At 37.9% G+C, this 25,541-nt stretch overlaps 1 protein-coding gene across 1 annotated transcript in view; it reads right to left on the reverse strand.

Annotated features, from left to right (window-relative positions):
- Window positions 1-2,420: 2,420 nt before the first annotated feature.
- SLC9A8 (solute carrier family 9 member A8) overlaps window positions 2,421-25,541 on the reverse strand; it is a 61,789-nt gene continuing 38,668 nt past the window's right edge. The window contains exons 9-16 of the mRNA XM_026664986.2: window positions 24,977-25,115; window positions 19,615-19,720; window positions 14,958-15,074; window positions 11,985-12,067; window positions 9,966-10,077; window positions 8,723-8,943; window positions 5,429-5,575; window positions 2,421-3,179 (exon numbers count right to left, since the gene is read on the reverse strand). Coding sequence (XP_026520771.1) covers window positions 3,072-3,179; window positions 5,429-5,575; window positions 8,723-8,943; window positions 9,966-10,077; window positions 11,985-12,067; window positions 14,958-15,074; window positions 19,615-19,720; window positions 24,977-25,115 — 1,033 coding nt within the window. The 3' untranslated portion in view covers window positions 2,421-3,071. The remainder of the gene's footprint in view (window positions 3,180-5,428; window positions 5,576-8,722; window positions 8,944-9,965; window positions 10,078-11,984; window positions 12,068-14,957; window positions 15,075-19,614; window positions 19,721-24,976; window positions 25,116-25,541) is intronic.

A 25,541-nucleotide genomic window follows, 5' to 3' on the forward strand; every position in this document is an offset into this window, starting at 1 on the left:
ATACAGAACAATTTATTTTATAATCAATAGTTAGAATTGCCTTCACCAAACTGAAGTACCCCAGATACATTGGAATGACAACTTCCCAAAGTCCCAGAATCAACACTTCTGGGAAACTTTGAAAGTTGTAGCCATACACATATGAAAACATGCTTAGGGAAAGCTTGGCCAGGATATTACACCATCTTCATCTTCATCATGAAGCTAACACACAAACCTATTTTATAACCGTGATTTGTCCTAAAACATGAGTTGAGTAGTTTGGGAATACCTGATATTGTAATCAATATAAATTTCCTCGAGTCCATTCCTAGAATATTATGCCCAGTTCCAGCTCAGCAGTTCAAAATGAACATTAATGAACTTGAATGTGCCACAGGAAAATAACCAAGGGGATAAGAGGAAGAGGAAGGGGAAGGAAAAAATTCTGAGAAATTATTGGAATTGTTGAGTATATTGTGGAAAAACATGACAGATGTCTTCAGTATCTGATGGTCTGTCGTGTACATTATGATCAGTACTGTTCAAGAATACAGAACAAGAAATCATGGATTGGAAATCAGAATGTTTTTCTAATATTAACTGTTCAATAAAAGAACCACTTGCCTCAGAAGACAATGGACTGTCCTTCAGTGGAAGTGTTTCAATAGAAGGTAGATGGCCATCTGCTGAGAGTGCTTATTGGTGTTCAGGTGGTTGGACCAAATGATGTTCAAGTCCCTTCCAACCCTTATATTCTACAACTGTATTGGTTATGCTGATTGGGGATTATGAGAGCTTTAATCCAATATTTTTTGCTAGAGGACTGGCTAGGAGTTCTAAATAAGCTTCTTTAATAGAATGCAGATTCTTCTGTTACTACTACCAGAGAAGTCTACATGTGCCTAAATAGTTGGGTAAGCTAAACTGCATTTCTACTATATTTATATTCCAGTATTTTTTTAAGAAATTCAGAAGTCTATTTACATGAAATCGAGTATTTAGTGTATTTTGACCTTGTCATTTAAGATAGTTGTCCGAAATACAGCATAAACCTCAAAAGAGATGGGTGAACTATGCTTGCACGCTGGTAATTGAGCAAGCATTCTGCCACAGTTGGATGATAAAGCACCATCTGCAATCTTCAGGGCTAATTTCACTCTAAATTTGTGAAAGTGTAATCAAGCTTGGGGATCTAGATGCAAAGCCAAGCCCATGCAGTGGTTGTATTCATTACTGATAGTAGTTTTGCTTTTGTTTTGTTTTTTTAACCTCAGCTACTGCTTTTATTTATGCAAGTTTTTTTATACTGCTTTATGTTTTTCTATAGCTTTTAATTCCCACATGCTCAGAGTCATGAATTTATATGGGGAATCATATAAACTGAAATAATGCATTTAACTTAATGCCAAACTTGCCTAATGTTATTTAATACATTTATTTAATGCCAAACTTGCCTACTGTTATTGAATACATTTATTTAATGCCAAACTTAGCTAATGTTTCACAATGTGAAGTAATAATATATCCCTACTCTGCAGGGAAAAAAATAAGAGACATCCTCATTCACTTGGCTTCAGAACAGTCCTGGCATGTATCCCCAGCAGAATCTGGCATCAAGAATAGTGTCCCTTTGGCTCCTATAGAATGACTCAGTTTTATTTCCTTTCCTCACACCTTTTGAATTAATTGATCTGAAGTGCACCTACTGCAGCATTCCTGCTCTCAATATTGCACAATGTTACTGAGAACATGTTCGTAAAAGAACATTTGTGCAAGCTTTATCAGTCTGCCATGACAGCATGGCAAAAGAAACAAGGTTAGGATTAGTTACATGAGGAATATTTAGTTATGTTTGTTTTATAGGGGTGATGGGCCACGCCTATTACAAGCAACTGAGGATAAGGGACTGTCTAGGGACTCCGTACTCCTTTCTATATGCAGTGAATCTTGAGACAGTTTTGTGTATGAGGAAAAATCATGTGGAATAAGCTTTCTAAGGCTGTACCAGTTTGGAATACAAATGGGAATTTATGTGGTTTGCAAAAATATCTCCATTTTCCTCAGGTGGAAAAGAAATGCATCGTTTTCCCCTCACTTTTAGTGTAATAATAATCCATCGACCAATGTTTTTTACTCATAGCAAAGTTCCAGTAATATTCCCCACCCAGCTTTTTAAAAAGGTACAGTCATTGTATGATTTTTTTGTTTTGCATGAGTACACATGGTTCTGCAAGCAAAAAAATTAGACAGTATGTAAAGGCCAATCTGTGACTAATAAAAAAGCAGCTGAATTGTTTCCAGTCTTAGGGTTTTCCCAGAAAAAGGAACTCCTTCTTTATTTGCTTCTTCTATGCTCTGGCTTCAAACCACCCATCCAAACTTGTGCTATGGAGCTGTTCTCAAAGGAAGGGAATGAGAAGGGTGGAAATTAAGCTTGATAGATTTCAAATAAAGCTTTATTCTGGAACCAAATGATCTGAAGTTATAGTATGGAATTATGTGTCAAGTTGTTTCAAACTCAGAAATAACAAATTGGAACAAACATTTCTAGAAATCCCAAAGGCCAAGGGGCTTTCATTAGCTGTTTCTGTCTTTTGTCATTCTGTACCCTGAGTTCCTTAAATATTTAAAGAGCAATGTAGAGATAGGCCTTAAATATTCACTTACTTGCTCATTGTCAATACAAATTCACAGCATTGTCCTTCCAGTTCAGGGCTAGTATATTGGCAAAAGTACAGTAAAGTGCACTAAACTTTTTTTAAAGCTCTTCTACAGAATTTTCTTTAACGTACATTTACAGCAGAAACTCACAGACAGTGCCACCCATGTTTCCAATTACCCTATTATCCATTAACTATCCTAATGTGTTTGGGATAATTGCTGCCTGAACAGGTGCCATAATTTCAAAAGAGTAAAAAAAAATTGGCATTAGAGATGATCTTGCATTCAGCACATGACACAACTTTATACTAGACAAAGAGTCACTTGAAAACAACCATACCAAGTTGTGCATGGTATGTGTGTATAAGAGTGTCGGCCTTAAAATTAAAGTTGGAGATGTCAGCAGAAGCGTGCACACCAACAGCCTGTTACAGCAACTCCTGCTCATCATCTTCTGATCCAGAAGGTCCTTGTCGTACCTCCTCATACCATTTGTTCGTGAGGCTTTTCATCTGTATGCGTCCGTGATGTAGGTCCTGTGGCAAAGGGAAGGGGCAGCCCCTTTAGAAAATTACAATTGCACTTCTCCATCTGCCTGTGCATAAGGCAGTACAACTTCAATTCTGCAGTACGTACGAAATTCAATCGACCTGATATGCTAGGTTTAAAGGAAGAAGGAAAAATGCTACAAGACAGTACTACGATCACATTAACATGGATAGAGGATGAAGAGTTCCACTGAAAAATCTCAGGTCCTTCTCTCTCCATGTATATTTTGAAAGCGGGAAGCCACCGAGACAAAAAAAAAAAAAAACCATTTGAAAATGGCAGATGATAAGACAAGTCCTTTAATAAAGATGTGACTCTTCACATGGCTTACCTGGTTCCCTAGAATGCATGAATAACGTTTTGTCCTTTTGTTACAGCAATGTTACTTGCATACACTTCCTGCAAGGTAGCTTAATGGGATAGGAACAAAGCCCATGGTATCCTTCATGCATATATACACATTGTGGCTCAGAAGTTTGGTCTGAGTGTTTGTTCCAAGTGGATCAGGATCAGGGGTGGTATGCTACTGGTTCAGACCGCTTCAACTGAACTGGTAGTGAAAAATAAGCCTCCTACAGTCAGCCGAGAGGAGAAAGAAGAACAAAGCCCAGGATCGGCCCTCCCACTCACCCCTGCGCTTTCCTGTATCCTCTCAGCTGACTGGCACTGCAGGTCTCAGCTGGTGTGGGGAAAGCTGCGTGCAGGCATTAGGCAAAGCATGCCCACCAAGCCACGCCCACCAAACTGGTAATAAAACAATTTGAATCCCACCATTGGTCAGGATACAACTGAAGAAAAAACATTTAGACCAGGGGTGTCCAACCTTGGCAACTTTAAGACTTGTGGACTTCAACTCCCAGAATTCCTCAGCCAGCTTTGCTGGCTGAGGAATTCTGGGAGTTAAAGTCCACAAGTCTTAAAGTTGCCAAGGTTGGACACCCCTGATTTAGACTATTCCAGATTTCAGCTAAAAAGAATCCAGAGAAGTCACAATGACAAGCAAGACAAGGCTGATTCACCTCTCTCCCCTCCTTCCTATGCCCTGGCCATCAATCTTCCCAGCCTTGACCCCAGCCCTCTGAGCCACCACCACACTTGAATTCAAGTGTATGAGGACCACGACAGCAATTCAAGATCAGTTCAACCTGGACAATCTAATTTTCCCCTCATCTTCCTTGTTTACTACTGCTCTCTATCACCATGAAATTGCTAACTGCTGACACATCCACCTAGTACACCTGACTCACTCACCCTACCTCTCCTGTCAATGCTTGCCTTTCTTCCCTGCTGCCACTCTACACCCACCTGCCAAACATCCATGTAACCAAATGCTTTTTTTTAATCTGTTGTCTCCTATTCCAATCTATTTCTGTTGAAGTTGTGTGCTCTAGGTCTGTGCACGGATGAAACATGCAGTCAAGTACCAATTTTGATTGTAAAGGGAAACTTTCATACATTTCAATGGCTTTAAGATACCTAACTCAGACTCAGAGTGAAATGTCTCCTTTAATAAGGCATTGTATGGCCACACATAGTGTTTCAATCATTTCTGTGCACATGCCAGAAAAAAGCATGAATAGAATCTACAAGGAACCACAGTGGCCTTTGTAACAGAAAACTATGGTCAAACGTTTCAACCCAATCCTAGATATTAAATGGCTATCTATTCTGGTGGGTTTGGAAATAATTCACTATAATTCTTGAGTTTCATGAACAAGAAACTTATAGTTGCATGGATTTGCATTGTGCTAAACTGCAATGAGGTTGTTCTTGGTTTAATGTGAATGGGGTGAGGTCCGTGGATTATTTCAGCCTATTTTTAGTTTAGCTGATTTTAGTCTATTTTTGGTTTAGATTGCAACTGTTGTTTAAGATGACATGTAAACAGATATGCATTCTGTTATTCCTGTTGGGTTTTTGTTGTTCTTGTTTTGTTTTTTGCTCCCTTATTGAGTCTTCCAATCAATTAAAAGGCATAAAGCAAGAAGAACTCAAGGGAAGGAATATAAGCCAGAAATCTGTCAACAGGCTATGATTACTCGAAGCTATGCTTAGAACAACTCACGGCAGAGGTTGCCTGAACTCTAGCCAAATGAGGTTTCTATAAAGAGGAAGTCAAAATATTAGTGTAGGAAGCTTGGGTTATTTTAATATTTTAATAGCAGTCATTGTATTTTTGGATATCAAACTAGACTGAAGGTCAATCTACTACAGGATTTGTTTAGGCTGAACCTACCTCTTGGGTGAGCCGTCTGGTAAAGAAAGGATTCAAATATTTGACATCAAGCCACATAAAGCCTTTGAGATCCTGCCGCTTTATATAATGAGCTTCATATTCTTCCTCTGTCAGTTCAGATAAGTGTTCAGATTCAATGGTGTTTCCCTAAGAGGAGATGATTATAAGAATTTAAAAAAAAAACAGTTTTCTTTGATGTTCCTTAACCCTACCATTTTATTCACTGTGTTTACATGCAATTCAATAAAAGTGTCAATAACTTGATAGTTATAATGGAAAAATTAAGAAATTTCACTACAGACAAGTAATATTTAAAAATTAAGGATCATAAAAGAAGAAAGAAACCTTGACTTGCATTCAACCATTTCAAGAGCCAAATTCTGACTGCCACAGACTTTAAATTTGTGCTGGTTGATGACTTTGGCAGTTCGCATTGCACCAAATGTAATAAAAGAGGAAGCAGCAAAGAACCTGCTAGGAACCAGTATTTCATTAGTCAGGTCATTATCACAAAAATGGCTTGTCTGTTTTGTGACTTTACCTTCCAGCTGCCTTTTGCCTGATCTGAATTTATACCAGCCACCTCAAAACAAAGGGTGGTTGAGGAAAACGCTAGCAGAAAATGTCCACATTGCAAAATGACCAACGCTGTACATTCTACAACTGCATTGCAGCACAAAATAAAAAAGCAGAAATGAGCACAGAGCCTAGCAAATACATTTGTTCCAAAATGATCCTAACCTTCTTCTGACAAACACATGTGAGATCCTAAGTGATGGGGATTTAAATATTTAAAGGGCCTGGGTGGAATTACATCTGAGGATTTCGGCACAAATACACATTTAATATGTAGAAACACTTTCAGTGAGCCTTATACAGACTGACATGCTTTCATGTTACAGTTTCAGAGCAATCCATGATTAATTTAACTGGGATTTATTGAAAGACAATACCTCACTAAGTGTGACAAACTCTACTTTTGGTATGGCCTGACAGAGCTCCATTTGATCCCCTACTAAGAGGACTGAAGAGATAGAACTCGGCTCTTTATTTTTCCAGTCTCTACTATGCTAGCTATTCCATATATAAAACTAATTCCATCTAGAACAGGGATGTCAAATTCAAGGCCCAATGGGCTGGATCCGGCCCATAGGCGCTTAGATCTGGCCCACTGGGCTGCCCTGGAAATAGTAAAGGAGCGGCCCACACTGCCTCTGCCAGAGAAAATGGAGCATGCCCCCCAGAACCTGTTTTCAGCCACAATGGCCTCCTGCAGACCTTTGCCAGTGAAAATGCCCCCCCCCACCCACCACAAGCCAGGCTGTATTTTTGATGGTAGAGGGCTGCAAGAGGCCATTGGAGCAAAAAAATGGGTCTGCAGGCTGATTCTACTCCTTACTTCATTCAGTATAACTGCAGAATTAGAAGCTCTTGTTCTGGTTTTCAATTAACTGTCATTATGCATTTGGCCCATCACAAAATAATGATTACAGATAGTCCTCAACTTACAACTGTTCATTTATCAATGGTTTGAACTTACGGCAGCCTTGGAAAAAAGGACTTACAAGTCATCCTTGAAGTTACAATCAGCATGCAACCTCCACAATCACAAGATCACAATTCAGGTGCTTGGCGACCATTTGTATTTTCACTGGCTGCAGAGTCACTGGATCACAATTTGCAATATTCCCAGCTGGCTTCCAATATATAAAGTCAATTGTGGAAATCAATTTGACGATCAATTTGACTAACTCGAGTCAAATCAATGACTGCTTGACTCATTTAAATACATGATTTGCTTAACAACCACAGTAAACGGTTGCAAAATTGGATCCGGTCACACAAAGACTTGCTTAATGACTGCATTATTTAGCAATCAAAATCCCAATCCTAATTGCACTCATAAATCAAGGACTACTTGTAGCATTAGTTATGGATTAGTAATTTAAGTATGCTAATTAACCAAAGCTCAAAGATCTGGGTTAACTTTAACCATGATTTATCTAGGTTCAAACATCATGAAGAATGTTGATACGTATAATATTTCTATTATAACATGCATCTTTGGAGTACAGGCAGAGAATCGATTTATGAACAGCAAGCATTTGGGCTGCATAAAACATGGATTTAGTGTAAATGCATTTTCAATTCAAAGTCATTTTCCCAGAATGCTAGCTGACTCTGAAAATCTTGAGCACTTGGTAAAAAGCAAGACAGTGTCATAGGTAAGGCTGATGGTTTCACAGAGTTTCTGCTATGCCAAGATAAATATGCATATTTTTTTCTTCTTTTTGACCTGCTTGGCAGTAATTTACATCTGTAGCTTATCAGTGAAGTACACCCTGTCGTCCTTTTGAAAGATGTGTGACTCACCACCTGTATGTTTTCATCATCCACTTAGATGTGGCTCAGTCCAAATGGTAGCTTTGTGTCTGAATTTCAACGGGAAGGTTATTTTACTTAAAGGTAGCAGACTGATCATTACACTGGGCTACGTTCATGACCTGCCTACTGAACTGGTGCTGTGTGTTAAAAAAACAAGGGAAGCTTCCTGTGCAATAATATTCCAAAGACTCTCGCAGTTCTGTCTCCCTTGCCTCTCTTCTGCCTCAATCTACGGAAAGCAGACTTACCCAAATTGCAGTGCTTCAGAGGTACTATGGCTACAATCAGAATCCTCAGCCAATAAGAAGAGTTCTGGTAGCTACAGGTAGTCCTCGGCATACGACCGTAATGGAGCCTGCCCATTACAGTTGCAAGTTGTGACACTTGTAAAATGGGTCGGTCACAGACCCGATTTTACAACCTTTTTTTGCAATGGTCATGAAATAAATGCAGCAGTCATAAAGCAGCTAATATGATTGGTAAGCAAACGCTGTGTTAGTTAAACAAACCCATGGTTCACTATTGGCACAGTTTTGCCGAAAACTAGATGTGCCAGTTTTTGGCAAAATCATTGTAAAACATTCTCATGTGACCATGGATGCTGCAAACAGCCATAAATGAGGCTATGTTGCCAAGTTCCCAAAGTTTGGTCATGTGACCATAGAAGGGGCCCATTGGCATTTCAGAACCAGGTCATAGGTAGCCCCATGGCAAGTCCATCTTAACTTCAAATAGTCACTAAGTTGATAGGTTGTAAGTCAAGGATTATCTATATAGATCCTAACAAATTTTGAGAATGCCAAATCAAGGAAAGCCAATATACGGGCATGAAGAAAGGCAAAGAGGTTTATGCAAGACTCACATATAAAAGCATCTATCTCATTTAAATATGGAACATGTGAAGCTCACCATTTTCTCTGTTTTGCTGAGATTGATATCCTTCTTGTTCTTCCGCCGGGCTTTAGAGTCTTCAATGTCAATCAGCCTGATTAAAGGCATTGTTCCTCCACCGAGCAATAAGATTGTGAACAGCACAATGATGATTGTAGTAGTGCCAATCAACTGCCGCTTCTCAATTGGTTCCAGGCCCAAGTGGAGGCTCAAGGCATACGGAATTGCCCCACGTAATCCTAGTTAATGGGGAGGAACACAGGGAAGCATATAAGCATTCCTCAGTCCCACTAGAAATAATATTCTTCAAAGCTATCAATGGTTTCTTTGTTTGCTGTTTCAAGATTAAGGGACAAGCATCCTGGTTTAGGAAAGCCTACAAGGAATTGCCTGCAATGAAGTATTTATTGGCACAAAACTATGTCACTTCTGCTGTACCTTTGTAACCATTCCTCCACTCTGTCTCATCGTCACTGAAATCTGAAGTTGCCTTATTCTGCTTTAGACTTTTGTTCCTTCTATACCCAAGATCTATCTTCTCCAGAGATGGGCAGTCTTTTTGCCCTAATGGCTCTATGTGGCATTCAGCAATGGACTGGAAATAAACTTATAGGCAAATATACTAATACAGAGCTATCTGCCTCCCAGGCAGCACTTTCTCCATTTAAACTGAGTTACTAACTGCTGGCCAAGATGTGTATAAGGTGTCTGTGTGCTGGGGAAAGCCTGCAAGGAAATGTATCCTTACACATGCTATCAATGCTTAAGGAGGTACAGGAGAAGAACGATGGTGGGCTTGAGAAAAAGACTTTAAAGACAACATGTGGCTTTAAAGATAATATCTCATTAGCTTTTTCCCTCCTTGAAACTCCATATTCTTGGGCTCGAAATTCTGAATTCCTAGCCATTTTTGCAAAGTTGCTAGGACAATATAGAAATTGTTTTCACAATGCATCTAGATAAGACCATGTGGGGGAAAGCTGAACTACTTCCTATTTTATGCAAAGAATTTATGTATTTATTCAATACAGAATTAGAAATGTGCAGTGAAAGATTTATCTCTATCCCAAATATTTTTTTTCTCCTGAGCAGTTGGAGACAATTCCTTTGTATAGTGGGAAATAGCAAGCAATCAGTCAGTCAAAAATAGAGAAAATGAAAGTTTCTATGCAGAAACTCAGCACATAGTTTTAACATGATCCAGTTACAATTATGATGCTATATAGAACAATACCCAAGAATGAAAATGGCAATAACTTACCACTAAACCACATGATGAACATCATTTTGGGAGTGATCTTGTGATCACGGAAGAAATTGAGCAAATAAGAGAGGGGGAAAATATTGACCGCTCTACCAAAAAGGACAAGCACCTGTCAAAAAAAGAAGCAAAATTTAGCTTTTAATAAGAGACGTAACAATGGGAAAATTAGAATTGGGATTCATAACCTCTTTATGGGTCACCTCTATATCTAGGTAATATAGAAAAGGAGTTCAGGTAGCCCTTAGGTCAAATTCAACAGGATTTTGTGGGTTGAGTTTAGTAACAAACCCATTTTTCTTTTCTCAGATATGTTGCATCGTTTATATACCTATGCTTATCTTTATTTTATTCTTATTTGAAAAGGGAGGGTCAAACCCTTAATTTGCTATCCCAAAAGTACTTTTTCAAGAGGCAACTGGACTTTCTGGTTTTTCTTTGAAGGCGTTTTGCTTCTCATCCAAGAAGCTTCTTCTGCTCTGAAGAAGCAGAAAAACCGGAAAGTCCAGTTGCCTCTTGAAAAAGCATCTTTGGGACAACCGTGTCCTGGTTGACTGAGAATCTTCATAGACCACAATGTGCTACTTAGGAGCCCTAAGCTAAGGCTCTAGTCTACTGTATATTCGCTTAACAGCAAATGAAAACAGAAGGTCTTAACCCTCAAACAAACAAGTATGAGAGCATACTATATAAGAGAGGGAAGAAAAGGAGCGAATGAATAGGAATCTGGTTGTATTCAACTCAAAGAGTACAAGCAATATTTCTTTAATTCTGGGTGTTTTATACAGATAGTCATCTTATGACCAAACGGAGCGCAATTTCTGTATGTTGCTAAGCAAGATAGTTAAGTAAGTTTTGCCCCATTTTATGACCTTTCTTGCCACAGTTGTTCAAGTGAATCACTGCAGTTGTTAGGAGTAACAGGGTTGTTAAGTGAACCTGGCTTCCCACAAAGTTAAGTGAACTTTGCTTGTCAGAAGGTCACATGACCACATGACCCTGGACACTGCAACCATCATAAATATAAGTCTGTTGCCAAACATCTGAAGTTTTACTGCTCCCCCATTACCATGGGGATGCTGCAACAATCTTAAGTATGAAAAATGTCATGTTATTTTTTTTTCAGTCCTTGTAACTTCGAAAGATCACTAAACAAAATGTTGTAAGTCAAGATCCTGTATTGTGTTTTAAATGCTGCGAGTTGCTTAGCATGATGCCTTTGAGATGGATTACTATAAAAATTGAAATAGATAAAATAGATAAATAGAATATGTAGGGTAAATAAATGCAACATCACTTTTACACATTACTAACTGGGAAGTCCTAGAAGTAAAATGCTAATATTAGCCTGATTCTATGAGGTAGTGTATGCACTGCCCTAGCAATTTAGCCTCCTCTTAACCAAGGGTTTTCTTTCTAGTCTTGGCTGCCTCAGAATGAATAAATTAACTGGAAATACAAAGCTGTCTTTAGCATGAGTTCGCTGCATACTAACATGTCAGGAGAAGAGCTATGCTAGTCTACATTAACCAAAAGTTTAAAAAGAATTTAACTTTTAAAATTATCAAATGTTGTTGTAACGATGTATGCAGTTCAGTGACAGAGTTACAAGGATAACCCCTCCTCTTAGGTTTTAAGACTGCTATGACAATCAATGAACATTCTGGGTAATCTCAAAACCAACCACAGTTCACCCTGAAGACAGTGACCAATGGCAAAACAATGTCCTATGCACCTATTGGCTCTTCCAGAAGAACCTAATTCAACTTTTAAGAGTCATTTTCATAGATCCTTTAGAAAGCTATTGTCTACAGTGAAGGAAGAGATAGTTTAATTTGTGTTATTATACATTCACGTTGCATTGTTTTTAATATTGTAATCCAGCTAGACTCCAATAAGCAGGCAACATGCAAATTGTTGCAATAAATAATAAATTGGAGTTCTCTATGACACATTATATAGCCCTTCTTGCCAGACTGGGGTCAGGCGAAACAAACGCTACTATAATTTGATACCTACTATGCACCAGATGACAAAGGACATTTCAAACTTGTGAGGAAAGCTAAAAATTGACAGGCCCAGAAATGCAAAAACACATGTTTCTGAAAGAGAAAAATCAGAAATAAGTATTCACAAAATACCACACTGATCATTCAAGTCCCTATGTTTAATTTTTTAAAACTTCAGGTTTTCAAAAGAAATGTTTGAAGCAGATATAGTCTCTTCCATTCCTAGATGACATAACAAAGAAAAATAAGAAAGAGAACTGTTCAAAATGTCCAGATACATAACCCGCTTCTTCCAAAAGGAAAAGGACAGATTAGGAGATTCATCTCTCACTGAGTTATTGTTTTCAGAGGGTCTGGGCCGAGTCCAACAGAAACTTAGCTTCTTCAACAGGGTTCTATTAAAACCTAGCATTTGCTGCATACAGTTTAGCAATGGAGCACAGACTGAAAAGATACACAATATGTAGGTTTACAGTAACTGGGTAACAGTGATGACTGGGGCCTGCAGTATGATTTGTCTTGCCAGCAAAGTATTTTTTTTTTCACAATCTCCTGTTTCCCCCAGCTATTTCCTCTTTTCCTCTCCTAACAGATGTTCAACCTTCTGTGCCCCTGCATCAGAAAGCAACATTCAGATCTGATATTAATTTAGCTTTAACAGCTCAGTGAAATGCCCATGTTCAAAGAGCACACTTAATGATGGAACAAACCACAAGTCTGTTTCCCACATGTTCTGGTCATGTGGTAGTATCTAGCTGGCTATTGTGAAAGAACACATGCAAAGGAGCAGTGAAAATGTGATTTAGTCTAGCAATGCAGGTTTTGTGTGTGTGTGTGTGTGTGTGTGTGTGTGTGTGTGTGTGTGTGTGTAGCGCTGCCTCAGATTCCTGCATCCATGAAATTGTAAGGTTTTTTTTCCACCTCTGGCCCATTAATACTGTGTTTAGTTTAATATCTTCTAAATAATAAATACATTTAAAAACAAATGTCAGCTAAGAAAGGACAAAGTACAGAGAACTACAGCAATGTATTTCCTATATTTTCCCCTTTTCAAATAGTTTCCTGGTACTGTATCCATAATCTTTTAATGGAAATGAATGCATGTTGCCTCTCTATCATCTAAAAGTACCCTGGAGGCGAGAAAAAAAGTCAAAGAAATCCATTTTGTTATTAATCTTGTGGCAAGACTTAGCCAGAGCTTGGAGGAGAAGAGAGGAAAAGATTTACAGCACATTTTATCCTCCTTGTCAGTAAAGGTGACTTTTCTGCTTGGCAGACTCCATATTAGTAGGTCTGTTTTGAGAATTGTGGTGAAGAAATGCTCCTACAGTTAAAGAAACAGCTCTGCTTCCTCTTACCCATAATTCACATTCTTTGAAATCACACACACACACACACACACACACACACACACACACACACACACGATCAACCAATGACTACAAATTTTACAATTTAAGGCTGCAATGGTATGCATGCTTAGTTGGGAGTCCTATTGGGTCAAACGAGGCCTACCGAATGTCTGAGGAGTTATACAAAAGTCGTAATGTAAAAATCTCCTTCTGAACCAATGCAAGGACAGCAAGGTGCTGCCATCTGCTGAGATATAGAGAAGCCATATGCTGCAACCTTCAAAACTATTTTTAAAATACATTTATCTGGCCAGGAGCATCTTCTGAGAGATTAGACTAGATGAGGGAGGAGGAACTCGAGAATGAATCAGTCTGACAGGAAAAAGACACCAGGAACGGATAGGCATCTTCCAGACTGATACTCCCCAGTCCGCAGGTGTTGTGGACACATTTCCAAATTATTTCAGTATTGATTGGGGTGAGTGCAGGTTTACCATACTTCAGCCACACCTGCAGAATTGCAAGTTTCCCTCAACCATGGACCAGGAAGAAAAATATTTTGATTTTATCCATCAGCTCATGTTAACCTATTGCCATTCCTGTGCCTTAACATTGTAATAAAAAGAAAACATATTATATTATATGCAATTTATTACCATGTACATTGTTTGATGACAATGGGCCAGCTTTTCCTATCAAGTATAGGTGGAATGGAATCCAATCAACATGATCAATAACAATTTACTGATTGCAATAAAAGGAGGCTTCGGCTTATAATCACAATAGGGGCCGAAATTTCTATTGCTAAGCAAGGCAGTTGTTAAGTGAGTTGTGTTTGATTTCACAACTTTTGCCACAGTTATTAAGTGAATCACTCCGGTTGTTAAATAAATCACGGATTGTTAAGCAAACCCAGTTTCTCCCATTGATGTTGCTTGCAGGAACCAGCTGGGAAAGTCACAAATGGCAATCAATGACCCCAAGACGTTGTAGTATGTATGCCATACATACATGTATGCCATTTGCCAGGGGGGGTCAATTTATTTTCTCAAGCACCTGAAAGCAGGACACAAAACAATGGATGGAAACTAATCAAGGAGAGAAGCAACTTGGAATTAAGGAGAAACTTCCTAACAGTGAGGACAATTAACCAGCTCGCCTTCAGAAGCTGTGGGTGCTTCATTACTGGAGGTTTTTAAGAAGAGACTCGATGGCCACTTGTCTGAAATGGTATAGAGTCTCCTGCTTGAGCAGGGGGGGGGGGCAGACTAGAAGTCCTCCAAGGTCCCTTGCAGCTCTCTTCTGATTGAAGTGCCCAAATTTTGATTACAGGATTGTGGGGATGCTGCAACGGTACAAAGACCAGTCATAAGTCCATTTTCTCAGAGCTGTTGAAACTCTGAATGGTCACTAAATGAATGGTAGTTAAGGAACACCTGTAGAGAGAACTCTCAACTCCATTGACCATAGCTCCTGGACAACTGGCAGGACAAAAATGTGTAATCATAACTGAAACATATTTGATGTTTAAATTAAAGTAGATTGCCATTGCAAAAACTGGTAGGATAATCAGGAAGCATTTAGAAAAGTCTGCTTTGATAGTAAGAGTCCAAGCAACAGACAGCACCTACCACACATGAATGCAACAGTTCTCAGAGTCTGCTGCATTAGGATCTGTGTAACCGGAGAAAGATTATGATGGGTATAGTGAGACATTACGATGCCGGAAAACAAGATAGCCATGATACCTGGAAGAAAAATTTCACCATTAGATATACCTATGTATAAAGTCATATTTTTCTTTAAACTGTTATTAATTGCAAGCCAATAAATAATCAAAACTGTTGTGCAGCACAAGAATGGGAAAGGTAGTGATTCAAGTTGGAAGCTCAGGTCTAGCAGTTGCACAATTCAACAACATGAGCAGTGATTCAAGTTGGAAGCTCAGGTCTAGTAGTTGCACAATTCAACAACATGAGTTGGGTCAGCTGCCCGGAGTGACGCAACACTTTGGCTCAACTGCTGAAGGAACAAAAGCACCTAAATATGCATATGCACTTGTACTTCAAAATTGGGGGCAGCTAAGACCTTGGAAGGACTTGGGCTGCTTACACAGGAGTTTTCTATTTGCACTGGGAGTAAGTACTTTCACTTAAGACTGATGAATATCGCTACTCTACATGAAATATCAAATCCATATTTTCTACTGTAAATAAAGACCCAACCCTAGAAATTACAAAAAAATTGCCCTCCTAATTATGTAATTCCAATTATCAGAAAAGCAACATAGCACATATAAAGGACTCAAAATATCACCACACTGAGAGTTGTTTCCACTAGGCCAACAACAGGCAAACAAGTACTAGTTAATAGACTCAAGGAGAATAGCCAAACTAAGATTTAACCATAGATTATAGATATCGGTTTCATCATAAACAATATTCTCACTCTTTCACTATGAAGAATGTGGTAAAGTTTGCAGGAAAATAATGCTAGGATTGAAAAGGCCTCTTTGCGACCAACCTTCCCCTCAAATCTATTGAATTTCAGCTCCCGAAGACTATATTCTCCTGTTCCAAATTATACCCACACTCCCATATGACTGAGGGCTACAATTACATACTATAACTCTAATATACTGAATAATTGGATCTTTCTGATACAGCAGAGCTTAATAGTTCATGAAACCTTAAGAATTTTCAATATTTCTGCATAAATATGCAGGAGACCTGATGATGCACTGGTTAGAATGCAGTATTGCAGGCTAATTCTGCCCACAATCTGGAATTCAATCCTGATGGGCTCCGGGTTGTCTTAGCCCTCCTTCTTTCTGAGGTTGGCAAAATTAAGACCCAGATTGTTGCGGGGAATATGCTGACACTGTAATCTGCCCAGAGTGTGGTAAAGCACTATGGGCGGTATATACAAGTCTAAGTGCTATTACTATAAAAATGTAACCTGAAAGATTATCTGTTCTCCACACAAGTCCTAAAACTAGATACAGAGCCCAATTAAACAAATAATTCAAAAACGTTCTATTTGATTTATTGAGGGAAATGATTCAGTTCACATGCTTTTCCTTTACATTCTGTTCACAGGCTAGAAGAAAGTGTTCAAGCTACTCCAAAGCTGTAGAGACTGAATGGAGTTTCCATGGAACCAGTATCATATGGATCATACTACCAGATCCCAACTGGATGTTATCTGACACTGCTGTTTGTTTATTCCCAGAGTACAAAAACAAGTTTTGTGCATAGAAAATGAAGAAGTCGTATTTGATATTATACCAAAAAAGAGAGAGATGGCAAAGCCGCTGCAAAATGAGAATACAACAGTGATCTGATAACAGCTGACAGATTCAGTGAACTTCAAACCCATCATAATCCTTTTAGTTGCTGCATTACATAACTCATTTTATCCAATGTAAATTTAATATTCTACTAAATGATTATGATCCTATTAGTGAAAGTGCTCCAGAATTTTAATTACTAGTTCCATTACAATTCCCAAGATGTTATTTGGAATGAAATGGCTATAAAAAAACAACAACCAAGTGTTGGCTCTCCAGAGGTTACTTCAGGACTAGAGAACAGCTGTAAAATCCACTCTGAATTGCATACACAAAGTTGGAAGTGCTATCCTAAATGGACAGAAGTTGTTATAGCTATCAAAACAGATGCTTTCTGGTAAAATCAGCATGCATACAAATATGCTTAGACTTCACAGTTGTTATTAAATGCCCATGGTGTTTCTTAACCAACGATACAGAAAAAAACCTAGAAAAGTAGGGGATAAACAGTTACTTGCAAGACCACATATATTTCACTCTGTGAGATGTTTGAGATTAATGAGAGGCAGAGTGCACTTAGGGAAAGGCATATTTGGGGCCAGGTTCTCCCACACCTGCAGATACATAATAATGCTTCAAATCATAAACATGAATACTTAATGGTAAAATCTTGCTCTCTACAAGATATCATAATAAATCTCTTTTGAGTGAGGCCAAAATCACAACATCCCTAAACCTTTGTAGATATATGGACTATTATCCCAGACTCTAAAACAATTTACAGTGTGTGTTACTAAAATAACCATACTAGATACTAAATTTAGCATTCTATGCAAAAGAGGTTGTTCAAAATTGTCGTGGTCTTCTTCCTTTTCTCCTCTTCCAGTCCAAGAAATTTGATATACTTTCCAGATCACTTTTCTTCTTTTCTAGTTCAAGCAATTTGATACACTGCTAGTGTATCCAATTAAAATTACTGCACATTTTTCTATCTGAGTACATTACTGAAGTAAACATTCCAACTGCAAAAATACAAAATACAAAAATCCCAACCAAATACAGTGCAGTGCAGAAGATATATGCACCTGGATTCTCACTAACCTCCAGGCTTCTTCTTCCTTTAATCTACGACTGAATGGTATCTTTAAATCCAAGCTTAGTACAATTTTATTTTAGCTCAGTTTCCAAGCTTTTATGCTGCTACAATTGAAAACTGGCTCTGAGCAGTTTACAAGCCTGAGTTCAATAGTATAATTAAAAACAACTTTTCTCTGCAGGAAGGACAAATTCAACACGTTAGATCCCAAGGCTGAAAAAGCCAAGTCTTAATTCTTTAGAGGGATGCAGTGGCTCAGTGGCTAAAACGCTGAGCTTGTTGATCAGAAAGGTCAGCAGTTCGGCAGTTCGAATCCCTAGCACGGCATAATGGAGTGAGCTCCTGTTACTTGTCCTAGCTTCTGCCAACCTAGCAGTTCAAAAACATGTAAAAATGCAAGTAGAAAAATAGGGACCACTTTGATGGGAAGGTAACAGCGTTCTGTGCTCCTTCGGCGTTTAGTCATGCCGGCCACATGACGACAGAGACGTCTTCGGAAAGCGCTGGCCCTTCGGCTTTGTAATGGAGATTAGCACCACCCCCAGAGCCAGAAACGACTAGCACGTATGTGCGAGGGGAACCTTTATCTTTACCTTGATTGTTTTACAGAAAGTGAAAAGATCAGTGTCAATTTAATCTCTAGGGGAACACTATTCCAGAGAAGACGACTAACGACCCAGGTGATCACAACACAAAATATCCTGTATGGGAGACCTGGAAAGAGCCTTCTTTGACAGTTCTTAAATAAATAAAACCCAATGTTGTCTGGAATTGGATGTAGTTTTCTGACCAATATACTACCTGGATTCAGGCTTCAAACTATTACTTAAAAAGCTGCTTGAAGTGGTTCTGCATTAACCCAAAGAAAAGTATGGATAAAGTCTCACCAGGATTATGTCTTCGGCCCAATGCCGGTTAACATCTTTATAACTGATGAAGGAAACAGAAGAACTGCTTCTCAAATTTTTAGATAATACCAAGCTAGGATAATTGGTTAGTATCGTATAAGTCAAAACTACAATTCAAATGACCTCTTTGAAAATAAAAACTGGATCATAATCAATGCAAAGATGCTCATCTGTGAGAAAAGCAAGATCCTCCATATGCATACAAAAAGTCAAACATCTATTGATTTGGTGGCAATGTGTGTCAGAAGGATCTAGGAATACTTTTAGACCATCAACTGAACATAGCACCTGCAAGGTGATCAAACCGGTCATTCCTAAAGGAGATCAATCCTGACTGCTCGCTCCTTAGAAGGCCAGATCCTGAAGATGAAACTCAAATACTTTGGCCACCTAATGAGAAGGAAGGACTCACTGGAGAAGAGCCTAATGCTGGGGAAGATTGAGGGCAATAGAAGAAGGGGATGACAGAGAATGAAGTGGCTGGATGGAGTCACTGAAGCAGTACATGTGAGCTTAAATGGACTCCAGAGGATGGTAGAGGACAGGAAGGTTCCTGGAGGAACGTTGTCCATGGGGTCGCAATGGGTTGGACACAACTTCACAACTAACAACCACAACAATTCTGAGCATCAGGTAGAACTAAGTCACTTAAGAGTATATTTTCCATGGTTCTATGAAAAACCATAATTATTTTTAAGCCGAAACCAATCTCATTATGATTTAGCACAGCCAATGAACTTCGCCAGGGAACATTACATCTTGATTTGAAAGAGTGATTTGCCAAACTCCAAATTGGTGAAATCTTTTTTTGAGTGTACAGTAAGGAGTTAATCTAAATGTGAGAAAATATAACAACTGGGAGGATAAATTATCTACTTCTCTGTCGTAATAGCCTTCATTGATTGTAGGGAGGAAATATACTCTGAGAGCTCTAGAGAAGTAAAAGCTTTTTCAATATTGTCAATAATTTCAAGGGAATTTGTTTTGCAACTTACCTGAGAGAGAAATTCCTTCTGCAAGTCCATAAGGAAGATATGCAAAGATAATCATCATTCCAAACTCCAGGGAAGGAGTTTTTCGTAAATCAATATGTTTTAGTACGTTAATTACAGTTAAGAAAAATAAGAAAGATGAAATAGGAAAGTCAGATAATTAGGAAGTTCTTATTTGTCATTAGAGCTCAACATTTCATGTTGAATCATACAGAGCAATTATTTTTCTTCATACTGTTTAGCTGATGGACTTTTTCAAGTGGAATAACAGAAATTACCAGGTGATGGTGCTCTGTGCAACAAGGAATTATTTTTAGAGGATTTTTAAAGGTTCTAACAAAGTGCACAGAAAAATGATTTTATTATAAGAGGACTTTTAACTTTATAATATTCTTAGCTTTACACCTAATCATTATATTTAAGAATTTACTTGAAAATAATGTTGTAGTTGTTAAGCTTCTTAAATTTTGCAGACTTCAACAAGGTTTAACTATTCTTACATACAACGGTAACTTTCAGTATATGAGATGCTGAACATATAATTATCAGTGATCATCTTCTAACAGACTAGCTCGATATCTGTGCTTTGCTATGAAACTATGTGGTTGGGCTTAGTTTTTGGGGAGGAAAATAAGGGGAGGGGGGAATTCTGCCTCTGCCTACCAGCATCCATCAGTATTCATCTGGCTAGAATTCTGTCAGTGTGAGAGAGTTGAGGGCTGTTTGGAAAGTGAAACAGTATTTGCTGTGTGAGCAAGGAGACAGCAAGGAGCCTGGGCGTGGCGTAGCTCAACTGTTCTGTACTTGGTGCTGTTTTGTGCTGTGAAATTGAAATGGACATGGATACTCCTCTCCTCTGCTTGTGTTTTTGCATTTGGAACAGATTACTTTTCAGGTGGGAGGGGGAGTAGAAGCATCAGAGTGTGTTAATAATAATATACAAAATACTAATGCTTTGATGGTCATTTTGAAAAATCCTTTCTTTGTGAGCACCTAGAAGCCAAGAGGAACATACATGCCAAATTTCAAGTTTGTGGGCTTTACAGTTCTGGAGATTTTGTGATGATGCATGAGTAGTATTTCGCTTTTATATATATAGATTAAGGTTCTGAGGGCAGATAGGTAAATATGTCTGTACTACATATAGAAACAATTCCACAGTGAGTTTCTTTGTATTCTAAATATGTGGTTTTAACTTATTTTAAAGCATTATCTGAACACTTCAATGGAATGAAAGCCAACTTACTTTCTCTGTGATAAACATAGATTTTTGTCTATAAAGAAGCCACTTAATAATTTTAGTGGTCAAAATATCTGCAAAAAGAATAAAGATAAAGAGATTGGGCACATTTATGCTTGTTGGCTTGGATAGTCAATCTGACTTTTCAATTATGATCCATTCTTATACTTCATATTCAAGGCTAAGAATGGATACGACAAACACACTACCTCTAGTAAACTGCTATCAAAACTCTTTTAAAGACTCCTTTAAATTTTTCAGATCTTTTGACTGAAAAAGTACCTCTGAAAAAATACCTACCTTTAAACAGCCATTTTGCCTAATGTGCTATTTCAGTCTGTTCAAATATCTGCTTTCAAGAATACTTGAATAAATACAGTTTCATAAAGTTGGAGAATCATCATATAGGAATCACTTGTTCCAATCCTGCTTCTAAAACGGTTAACCCTGCTTTGATGCTGTTGTAAATCTTCTTTGCAACTCTGAGCATTGCATGGTCTAATTTTCCAAGTTTCTCTATAAGCTAATTAATATTCAGTTTTAATAGTGGCTAACCCAATGTTGTTGAGCTCCCACTCCCTATAGCTCCAAGCGGTAGGACTCATCATCATCAGGGATGATGGGAAGCTAAATCTAATGATATTTCAAAAGCTACAGGCCCTTCATCCTAGGCTTGAAAAAAATCAAAAAGAATTATTTCAATCAATACATATAAAGAAAGAATTTTAAACATTTTATGAGCCTTTTATAAGCACATTTCAAATACTCCAGATTGCGATAGTATCCCTATCTAAATCAAGATGAATGTGATACCTTCAATTTTTCTTTTTAATAATGTGATTCAAACATTCCAAACAGCGTGTGCAATGATCTGGTATTGTGTAACTATGTGGTCTAAATATTAATTTAAACATCTAAAGACCACAGGCTGTCTGATCCTGATCTAAAATCTTGATAATGCACAAGTGTAATTTCTCGCACAAATTTCTAGTTACCCATTAAAGATAACACACAAAACCTTTTGTGTTTCAACAGAAAGTTAAAGTTATAATCTGAGGTAAAACACAAAACATGAATAGCTAGAACAAGCTATAATCTCAGAACACATAAAAATGCTGACAACCACCATCAAGATTACATCCTTAACAGAAGCTAGAAAAAGGAAAACAAAATTCCAAACCAAAATGCTCAAGCTGAACCCCAGAAGCAAAGACATACCTGAACAGGTTGTCAAAATGTCCGGTTGCTCACTATCTACCACAACAGACAAGACCCCACAGAAAGCCTCAACATTAACAAATATTATGCTTGTTGGTTAGAATCTGCAACATTAGAAGCACCATTTAAAACCACAGGCCTTGCCACAAATACCTGACAAAACATAAGGTAGACAATCAGACCACCATCAAACAAAGAATCAGAACCCATTCAAAGTAGAGGACAGAGCAGCCCTAAAAAAAAATCCAAAGGACCAAACCATCATCCCCTGAGCAATGAAAGTTGTTATGGTCAAATCACAATGCGTGCAAAAAGCCAAAGAATTACTGGACATCAGTAACCTACATACAAATAAACACCAATCCAGTACAGGCAGTAGACAACCTAATCAAGAGAACTCTAAACAATCCAACCAAGGTCAATCAGAAAAAAAGAACAGTGAATGTAAGGCTCTCATATTCCTACACTACTATGGACACCCCAAAATATCAAGCCTAAATACTTCTTTGTCCAATTGTATCATTTACCAGGGACTCCAAAATACAATATAGCTAAAGAGCTTACAAAAAACCTTGGAAAAAGCGAAGCGCACACTCACCGAATCCATTGTGAAACCAGTAGAAGCCCACCACTGCTCCTTATCACATAGCTAACCATATGACATCAACTAAAACCTTCCAAAACATTTTAAGTAACCCAAGAGTCAGTAACCCAAGAAGTAAAAACAGGAGCAACTACAGTGTAAGGACTGTAACAACCTATGTATGAAACAAGTAGAAAACTAGCAAAGCACATCCATGAACATTAACTAGCAGTCAGAAGACATGATGAAAACTCCATAATTTCACAACACGTAGGCAGACCTAATCATAGTTTCAACTCAAAAACTGTGAGCATCTTAGATCAACCTAAATCCAAAATAGCTAGGTCATTCCTAGAAAGAAGCTTGGCAGTCAGACAAATCAACCATGAACAGGTTCATAAAGATAAACAAAGTTTGCATGCTATTAAGAAGAAACAATAAAAAAGCTAAACAACAATCAAAAGAACCAAACATCTCACCAGTAATCACTACCCAGATAAGACAGGATTAATAGGATTAACACTAGACAAACAATGAATCAATAATCAATACCCTAAATCAAGGAACTATAACTCAGACAAACAATCAAGCAGTAAACAAATCAAGTTACCACCAAGGAAAAAAACAACATCCCCACAAACTCTGGAAGGGAAAGCTATTGTATATAGCAATAGCACTTTGACTTATATACCTCTTCACAGTGCTTTACATCCTCTATAAGCAGTTTACAGAGTCATCATATTGCCCCCAACAATCTGGGTTTTACCGACCTCGGAAGGATGAAAGGCTGAGTTAACTTTGAGCCTGTTGAGATTTGAACTGCCAAATTGCAGTTAGTCAGGAGTCAGCAGAAGTAGCCTGCAGTACTGCATTTTAACCACTGTGCCACCCAAACTCATATAAACAGAGCAAACCCCATTTCTTTCTAGCACTAAAAATGGCACCTAACTCGGTAATGAAATGTCTGCAACAAAACAACCAAGTTCAGAGAACACCAAAGATTCCACAGTTCAACCCTGAGCATTAACATTCCTTAGATAACAAGGTAATGTGATCTATTGAATCCACAGAAATAAAAATGTTTTTTTTACCATCTTATCATGAAAAAAAAAAAAACCTCACTCAATTGTCCTTTGCCTTCCAATGTGACATGCTCTGCTCTAAATGTTCCAGATGTCAACTATTATAATATTTGGCTCAGGGCAATAGTGATTAAAAGGGGAGCTGGACTGTAGTCAAACCATTTGGAACTGTCCAACTAATGTTTTCCTTTGTTAGACATAATGCAGACATAAAGCACTAAAAATGTCAAAGAATAAACATAGATTTCTAATAGGCACAGTCCAGCCATAACAAATAACTTTAGCTCTACCAATTGCTGGTCAGATGTGTAGAATTTGGACTTACAGAAGGCTTTCTTTAAACAATGTAAAAACAACAAAGATAATTGAGAGTGTAATTAAATGGGAGGTGATGAAGCTGAAGTCTGCTTCAATCTTTGGCATTTACAAGAGAAATCCTGAGAAGTGGCATAAAAGTCATCTGTCTTCATGGCCTCAAGCATATCATAGCCTAATAGTTTTCAATTGCCAGTCAGAAAAAACAGAAAAGAATTCATTGCTTAAAAGGCTAAGAAGTAATAGGTTGAATCATCATGAGAAGATGTCCAATATCTTTAATATACTATGTAGCCAGATTGCGGCTCAACAGAGAAATATTAACATTAATCATTCACCAAATAATAAAAGACTGATACAAAGGCATGTTCGGTGACAAAAAAAATCTGACCAATGAGAACAGTTCAAGATGAAACCAATTGCCTAGAGCAGTAGAGGGTTCTTCACCACAAACCCTCTTTAAATACCTTTTGTGGCCACAGACCATGGCCACGGACACACACACACCTGCCAACATGAAAATAAAAAATTCAATCAATCAGATATCTAATGCATTTGAAAACTAAAACATGCACTAACATGTTATTAAAAATACAATGAATATACTAAAACTACAGCTGGAAAATTATATATTAATCTCACCCATAAGCATGGTGTTTCTCAACCTTGGCAACTAGAAGATGTGTGGACTTCAACTCCCAGAATTCCCCAGCCAGCAACACTGCATCAGCATGTATGATGAGTTATTATAGAGCAACTTGGGCCTTAATGAAAGTCTTGTACAAATAATATGAGTTTCATGCAAATCTGAAATTGTTACTCGCTAACTCTTGCTATTCAAAATGTTATGTTTTAAAAGAATAATCATCTTAGAAATGGGTTGTTATTAAAGAGCAAGTATTTGTTTTATCTAAAAGCAAAGGATATTAATGCAGAAATAAGACCAGTCAGAGTCCCCAGTGCTGCAGAACCAAAGAACATCTTCAAAAAGTAAGCCAGTGCTTGTAAAAAGGTTTGCCATCCACTTACATCAGATGTATGTTCTCTCGTCAAACCTTCTGCTGTACTGAGAATGATAATAATAAAAAAAATACAAGGACAACCAAGGGGATTACACATTAGAATCTTAAGTCTGGGATACAGAATGCAGTATCCATAAATGCTTTGTTGTTTTTGTTGTTATTGTTGAAAGTGCTCTTAAAATGCTTTCGCTGTAATATGTCTAGGGGAATGACAAAAGACATTCAATCAAGACAAGATGCACTATTTTTCAAAGGGAAACACAGCTGTTCTAAAGATCTGGAAGCCTACACTTGCTCTTTCTATATGTTATTAACAGTGGTACAAAATAAGCCAGGAGGGTACCTACTTACAACAAAAGAAATGAAATCCTTCTAACAGCTCTTTCACAGAGGAAGAAAAAAGGCAGAAGTTACAAATGTTACAGAATCAAAAATAAGATGCTTGCTCTTCTGATCCTCAAGCAAATGGG

Source organism: Notechis scutatus, chromosome 3, assembly GCF_049901735.1.
Source record: "Notechis scutatus isolate UNSWTSFEM ecotype Mainland chromosome 3, rNotScu1.2, whole genome shotgun sequence".
Taxonomy (NCBI): domain Eukaryota; kingdom Metazoa; phylum Chordata; class Lepidosauria; order Squamata; family Elapidae; genus Notechis; species Notechis scutatus.